The sequence below is a fragment of the Vidua macroura genome, chromosome 3 (genome assembly GCF_024509145.1).
Source record: "Vidua macroura isolate BioBank_ID:100142 chromosome 3, ASM2450914v1, whole genome shotgun sequence".
Taxonomy (NCBI): domain Eukaryota; kingdom Metazoa; phylum Chordata; class Aves; order Passeriformes; family Viduidae; genus Vidua; species Vidua macroura.
The window spans coordinates 56,714,440-56,722,609 of NC_071573.1; the positions used below are offsets into that span (position 1 = coordinate 56,714,440).

Here is an 8,170-nt window from a genome sequence, read left to right on the forward strand (position 1 = left end):
AGGTCTGATAAGTTTTTCTACTTTCTACATCAGTGCTGTGAATCATACAGCTGCAAATTTTCAGTTCCATGGTCATCTACAACAATAGAAAGCTACAGAAAAGGGGAGTGTAGGTTTATTAGTTGTCTTTCTAAAATAATATAGCATAAATCAGTTAAAAATATTATCTTCCCCTATTACTAAAGTACAGACAACACTTACAGGAACCTCTGTTTTTCCAGGTAGCTGTAGCACTGATTCAAACCAGTAATAGCTTGCCGTGATAATAAAATGATTTATTGTCTGCATATTCTGTAAATTACATTCATTCTGAAAAAATAGTAAACTGTCTTCAGGTCTATTTTATATATAAGCAATAGTTTCATCATCAAAGCCACAGACAATTAAATATAGAATAACTGATGACTTTAGGCATCAAACAAGTCAAAAGATTGCATTCTTTTAGTGCTTTGTCAGCTCTAGAGCATCTGAAAATAAAGGAGACATTTCTGGTCTTAATATAATTTATATGTTGTGAAATATTAAAAATGTGAACCAGAAGTAAAGATACTACTGGAGGTCAAAAAATTTTTAATTCTTATTCATTTTTTATAGTTGCCTGGTAAACTGCTAGAAAAGCATTCACTTTTGCTTGGCAATAACCTTCAGAGATCTTTGCAAAGCAGTTTTATGCACTTTGGATATTCTTCTCCTTATGTTCATACATGTTCTTTATGAGGCTATCTAGAAATGTTTCCTTATTATTACATGTTTGTCTGAAGTTGTAACACACCTAAAATAAGCCAATTAATTAGTCATGATGCGCTCTTTTCAGCTGCACACTCATTTTCAAATGAATTTATTGAAGTAAAGATTTACAGCATATGGATTCACAGACTTCTCATGAGTTAAACTGGCATCCATATGTACACCTTTCAGTAGGGAATGCTAGAGTAATATTTACAATGTAAATATCAACTTTTATTATGTAAGAAACAAATATATCACAACTTTCACTTCACAACATATTTGTTCTGGTTTGATGACTAAAGTCATCTCTTTGAAATACTATGTGGAACTCAAAAATAGCTTGTTCTTGTCATAGACTTTACCAGGTGTCCTTCAGAGGTCCTGAAAAGCAAAGGAGAGATGTGCTTTAGAAGTTGCATCATGAGGTGTATGAGGGCAGACAGCAGGCATTGAGTAACACTTGATACAAAACAATTGCTATGCTTGGGACTGACAAGCTGAGATGTGGCTGCTCACAGGAGTTCCCTGGGCATTACACTCAGACCAGACCATGGGATGAGAAAAGAAAGGCTGAAGGACTAAAAATGTTACTGCAGATTAGCCTACAGCAGAGAACTGCTCACTTTGAAAAACATGTATCCTTGAAATGGATATACAAATTCTGGTTGCTCATTCCACACTACATTAGCAACTGGGCACTGCAATAAAATGACAAGTAACAGTCAATACTGATTCACCTACAGGCAGATCTGCCTCATCAGTAAAGTCAATAAAAATGGAAAGGACTGAAAATGTTTCCAGGAAGACCTGCTGTACCACTCCTCTTTCTCCCTTAGTTAATGCCAGAATTTTGAGAAAGTGCAAAATACAAGAGCAGATATTTTTTACATTAATCTCGTCCAGAAAGAACATTTCTTTCCAGAATCATGTTGCTTACAAATTATATAATTCCTCAATGCATAAGCAGTTTATATCCTTTCTAACCTTCAGGAACTTTAGAGGAATTGCCACACTTGTGGAAAGGAAAAGAACATTTTCTCATTTTATTTCAGTCTTGCAAGGAAACAACGTCTTTTTTGAGGCAGGGGGATGGGTGGTTGGGGATGATAAAAGAAAAGACATTTCTCCAAATTCTATCTTCAAGAAGAGCCTTTTAATCTTTTTTTCTTACTTTTTTAGACATAGCTGAATGCCAAAAAACTATCCCATCATCAATTTCATAATACATTTTCAACAACACCAAGCCAAATTTGCTTCTACCTTACTCTTTCAATATTATATTCCTGTAAGTGTTGATGTAGGAGGGATTATGTTTCAGTAAACCAAAGAGAAAACAATTATGAATGACTTTAGAAAAAATAGTAGTAGCTAAATGGAAAACAGTAGCTGCAAGATTTGTGCATCAAGTACTTTCTTAATGGATAAGGTTCATCTTGCTGATGCTCTTAGTTCTAGGGGCAACTTCTTTCTAATGAAAAAGATGTTAAACAAAATCTGCAGCTTTTTTTTTTTAATTAAAAGAAATATCCTCAAGTTTGTTCTCTGAAGAAATAATGATCTTTGTAATTAAAAATCAGTCACTTCTGGTTTTATGCTGCAGTGCACACTGGTTGAAACACCCAAGTGAGTTAGGTGCATTATGAACAGCGCCATTTAATTAGGAATTTTCAATAGCAGTGATCATGTGATAACATAAAGCTTATTATTAAAATCATTATTTTATTCAGACACAATGAGTGAATGAACATTAGAAACATAAAGCTTTTCATGGAAAATTACTCCCTTTCCTAGGATATCCTGATTTTCTGATAGGCCATACTCCACGTACAATTAATGTTATTTTACGGGTCAAGTCAAGTAACAGATAGCATGAAAAAAGACAATTTTGGCATCTCACCAGTGGGAGGTGGCTCAGCAGCTCATCTACAGCATCGTAGCTTTCTGAAAAGGATGGTTCAAGATGTTCTGCTTCATCTCGAAGTTTAGCAGGATTTAGCTCTTCCTGGCTGTTGTGAATCAGAAACAAGTTTTATTGCTCTCAGAAGAAAAAGCAAAGAAAGCAAAGCCTTCTTCTAACTGTAGCTTCTGCATGTTTTCTTACACTTAAACCAAAGTGTCACAGAACATATGAAAGAGCACATTTAATGAATAATGAGACATGACATTTAAAAGCAGTTGTCTAAATGAGTGAATATACAAACAGAATACAAGGTCTACAGAAATGTATGCTGGCACGTCTCACCTAAACTGATGAGGACATACAGTCCTCAGTAATCCTTCAGAAATTTTCAAATTTTCATTTCATGTGTTCACAGAGAGGCAAATTCTCAACATATTTCTTTATAAAATTGTTGTTCATGTTCGATAGCTCTGTGTTTTTTTCCTTAAGAAGATTTTTTCTAAGTAAAAGCTATTTAAGAATCTGTTGGAAGATTTTTTAAATTGCCAGATGCCATCGCTTCTTTATTCTTCTTTTCTACTCTGATTGTGGTGTCTGTTCCAGTCAGGGAAAAAATGTTGTCTGTATTTGAATACCACACTAGAAACTATGCTATACTATTAATGTTCAGTGCTTTTTGCTTGTCCTCTCTGTATACATACATGGATGTAAACCTTTTCTGTCTTAATGCCATAGAAGTATGGAAAGAATACATATGTGCTTTCTTGTAGTACCTTCTTTTTCCAGTTAAAACTGAGTTTAAGTATTTCTTCACAGCCATCTGCTTTCGAAAGCGGCTGTAGTTGTCAGTGAAGACAGCATCAGAGTGGCGTTTGACGGGACTGTCCTGGGAGCTGGCAATACAACAATTACAAAGGAAAAGTTAAGAGACGATATCTGTTTAAAAGAAAATACCATTAAATGAGTGAAATAAGCTTTATGATATTGATTAGCCTAATAAAATCAAATTTTCATTTCAGCTTTCATTTCCATCTATGACTTCAGATCTTTCTTCTGCTGAAAAGAAGCCACTGTTTCCACTGCTTACTATGTATTTTAATAACAAGGATCAAATTCCAAAGATTGTTATTCAGTCTTTTGGGGAACACCTTCCACCTTTTATTTTCTCATCTCAGTTTTGCCATGGCCTATGCAATTAAGATACATAGTCAATGAATTTTGAAGTCCTTGTCCCAGGAGTTCTGCAAGATCAAGTGGTTAAGCGTGGATTTCATGACTCCTGTCTGTTCTCACACCCCAGGTTGCACCTTTCAATAAACAGATTTTATTCTAATTTCTATAATTTGTGTGAATATATTTCAGCACAATGCCAAGGTACAACCTGGTTTAAGTCACAATAAGCTCTTAAAGGACCTCATCACTGTTCACAGTGAACTCAATGGAGGTGGAGTCTGCCTCTGAGGAAAGTTAAGAGTGCAGCAACACATAAGTAGCTATAAATGCATGTTCTAAGGTTTCAGAAGACAAAACACACCTTGTGAAAACCTGGACGTCTTTTCTTCGTGCACAATCTTGGGAAATTGTTCTATTTTAAATGGTCTGTGTTATTTTACAGCATATGAGAAACTGGAACTGTATGTTCTGGATCAAAGGCAGCACTGACATAAATGGAGGACTTAATTTTTCCTCAGCTTTTGAGCATATGAAGTAGGCACTCAGTGGTATCATCACAGTGGCTCACAGTTGCTGCTTATGGATTTGAAAACAAGGGAAGTATAGAGAGATCCTACCCAGCACCCTGTGCTCATCAGTTTATTAATGTATTGGTTTGGAAGTTGCATCCAGACCCCTAGTCTATGAATTTGCCTTATTATTTTTTGAATTCTGCTGCAATACAGATCTCACAAACATCTGCCAATGTATTCTACAACAGGAAAAAGCTATACCTTTAGATTTTCACCATAAACCAATCATTTCTTGATTTCATTGTGTATTTCCCTGTTGTTAAGTACTGAGTAATCAATCACTTTGTATTTACTTTTGCCACTCATCCACCAAGCTAGTAAAAACACTACCGAAAAAAGAATTAGCAATTCGGCACGATAATCATTATAACATTTCCAGTACACATTATCCATGCTTTGTGCAGTGTCTGTTGCTCTACCTCTCACAGCTGTGTCAGGAATAAATAGTAACATGCTCATTTAGTAATATCACTAAATACTTATATAGGATTTTCAGCTCCCCCATAATTATATATGCTTCTCTTTCAGTATCTCTGAATCACAAAAAGGAGACCTTGGATACAAAAGGGTAAAAAATTTGCCAATAAAGCCAGCTAGGAAAAAAAAAATCTACCTAATGTAAGTGTCACCTCACCTAACTCGTTTTCTAATAAGCGAATGCAGATATCTCTTCACAGCAAGTTTAGCCAAAAGATGGCTGTAGACACTGGTGAAAATTCCATCAGCATGCCTTGCATTTCTGAAATGGACAATAAATAAACTCTACAATACAGCCTGGGCTCATATAATTTTGATAACGTTCATTTTGCAAACATACTGCTTTCCTTAATTTAACTATTATACATCTTAAAGGGAACTAATTTCATGAAATAACTCCCTGATTTGCACAATATACTTTTTACTCCTTCCTGGAAAGTGAATGCGTTCATCATGCCAGAATGGCAATACAATCAACATTTCTGCCGACATCTCTACTGCTACCACTATTCAAGCAGCGGCTGTGGATTTTCTTCTGTAATTGAGTCTTCCTTTCCTAATCCCAGTTTGATTTTTTTGGCAGAAATCAAGCAGTCTATCATCTTTTGCATTTATGATAATAAAGAAACTCACCTATCAATAATTCTGGACAGATCAAAATAGAATTTCTCATTTTCAGGTAGTGTGTTCTGCAAAATATCTGATTCTGATTTTAATGACCCACGGGCATGGTCAGGTTCACTGGCTCCATCAAATGGCATTCTGTTTCCCAATCTGTTGGAGAAAGAAACTGTGTAAAGTATAGAGCTAGCTGAGGATATGCGACACTTTACTAAAGATAACATTCTGGTTTGTGCCAAAATGAACATCTACTTACTTTCATTGGTAATGCACTTAAAAGAAATCTGAATAAATCAAAAAACACTTTTAGGTAGAATCCATGCTTAATTGTAGGTTAATTGACACAACAGATCCTTCTCTCAAATTCATATTTTCTAGATAGATATTGTCACTGAACGCAATTTATTCCAGTGCATAATGTATGACAATCACAGCACAAGTGACAACCGTGAAGCTTTTCCTAACAACTGTATTTTGTATATATGATGGATGAAATTAACAGCCTCCACCCAAGCAAAGTGAAAACTGCTTCTGTGACGTACTTACCTCCCAGTTAAGATATAAGATGTAAATTGAAATACAGAATGAAACAGTTCTTAGGCATTCTTCAAAGAAAGCAAATACACCAAGAACTTAAAACTAAATAAAAAGTGCAGTCATGTATCTCTACATGTTTTTATTCTCTCATGTTAGAAACCAAAAAATGTTTTAATCTCTTCAAATGTCTATCATGGCAATTGCTCTGTATAAACTTGTGTATGGTTACTTCACATTTTCGTAAACTGCAGTTTCTTATGACGTGTCATATTTTATCAAGGGCAGTCTGACTGCATAGCAGTAGTTTGGCATCATTCTCTCTGGCTGCTCTGATATTCTGTGGGTGACAAGGAAATCATTGTAGGAAACCCCTGTGTGTGATGACATGCAAAAGTCACATACTAAAACTAAGATAGTTTTAAGTCACATACTAAAACTAAGATGTGACTTAGTAATTTTAAAGTCACTTTTAGCATTATTTATATGTCTAATTCATATAAGTCTTCTGTCTGGTAAAAAAAGGTGCAGAGTTGCTGGGTAAAATGAACCGGCTCAAGTCACACCTTTTGGAAGTCACTCACTGTGCTTTTTTGCCTATTTTTCATTGGTCCTTCTACACTTTATGTTCCTCTTGCCCAAATGCAAACCGTACCGTTCCACCATCTGATTTAATTTAGCTGGACCACAAACAGAAACTTCAACCAGCCGAAGCACGCAGAGGTACAGAACCTGCCCTCCGCTGTGTCCCCATGGACCAGTTCAGGTCCCAGGGCTCACCGTGGCTCACATCCCATCCTCCTCCCGCACACAACGCGGTCACCGCGACCCAGCCCGCAGGGCAGCGCTGCTGCAGCCGCCTCGGGAGGTGCGTGCGTGTCCCGGGGGCTTTTACCGGGTGGGTTCGGCGGGCACCGGCTGGGACCGCCTGACCACAGCCTCGCCGCGGACCCCGCGCACCCGCCCGATACCGGGCAAACACCCGACGGCAAGAGCCGCACTGCGCGCTCCTCGGGAGGGCCCAGTGGAGGAGTGGCGCTTCTCACAGCCCCTTCGGCCACCGGCCGGGGCTGGGCAGGTCCCTGCGGGCGGAGGGGCGCGGAGCGGGGCGCAGAGCGGGGGCTCGGAGCGGAGCGCGGCCTTACCGCGGGACGGGAGGGAAGGCAGCGCCCCGCGGGGGCAGCGCCCGCGCCCGCCAGCAGAGGGCGCTGAGGAGGGCGAGGGCGAGGAGGAGCGGGGAGGCGCCGCGGTGCTCCATGGCCGCCACCTGCGGAGGGAAGAGCGCAGCCGTCACCTTCCGACCCGGCCCGCCCGCACCCGCTGGCCCCGCGCCGGGGCACCGGGACTTCGCCTCGGGCCGCCGAGCGACCGCCCCGGTCCCGCTCCCAACTCCGGACCCTGTCCCGACAGACGCCGCCGGCCAGCAGGGTCGCGATGGCGGGGGAGCTGCCCGTGGTCAGGGGGAGCTGGCATCCCCGAAGGCCCGGAGCGAGGGGCAGCGGTGCCCGGGGCTCAGCGACTTAAGCGGTAACAAGAGAGGGTCCCGCCCTGGCTGCTCTGGGCTTTCAGAATCTCTCCCCGCTCCCCGACGGCCGGGATGGCTTCCCTGCAGGTCCGGAAGGAGCGAAGAGGAGCAAGGGTACGGGACGGGGACATCCTTCCTCATGCGCTGGGAAGTTGTCGCTGTGGCGGGGAGAAAGTTACTCACGGAGCCGCGAGTCCGTCGGTGGGTCTGGCTGGGCGGGCGCGGAGCGCAGCGGTGCTGGGGGAGTGCGCCCTGCTCCGCTGCGCGGCTGCCGGGGTGGCGGCAGCAGAGGGTGAGGAGGAGGAGGAGGATGAAGAGGAGGGCTCCGTCTCGCCGCACGCTCTGAGCTGCCCGCCGCGCCACCGCGTTTTATAGCGTTTACACGTTTCTGCTTCCGAAGAAGCAATCACGTTACTGGAGAGACGTCACTCTTCCCAAGGGGACGGTCGCTTTGTTCAGGACAGTCAGAGACTTATATTTAACACATGAGCAGTCGCGTACCTCTTCCCCTCCCCCTCACCCCCTCGGCCATTATTTGATTTATGTTAATGACATAGTTTTGGCGGAGCGGAGCCCCGTCGGAGGGATGATTCCGCCTCGCCAGGCGGGAGAGCAGGCGGCCGTCGGGGTCTGCTGGCA

At 41.5% G+C, this 8,170-nt stretch overlaps 1 protein-coding gene across 1 annotated transcript; it reads right to left on the bottom strand.

Moving 5' to 3' along the window:
- Positions 1 to 822: 822 nt before the first annotated feature.
- Positions 823 to 7,872, bottom strand: VIP (vasoactive intestinal peptide). The gene is made up of 6 exons (XM_053973543.1): positions 7,715 to 7,872; positions 7,152 to 7,273; positions 5,485 to 5,625; positions 3,403 to 3,522; positions 2,627 to 2,735; positions 823 to 1,110 (listed from the first exon to the last, which is right to left on the bottom strand). Exons 2-6 carry the CDS (start codon positions 7,262 to 7,264, stop codon positions 1,102 to 1,104), a joined length of 492 nt encoding a protein of 163 aa, XP_053829518.1. The 5' UTR covers positions 7,265 to 7,273; positions 7,715 to 7,872; the 3' UTR covers positions 823 to 1,101.
- Positions 7,873 to 8,170: the final 298 nt, after the last annotated feature.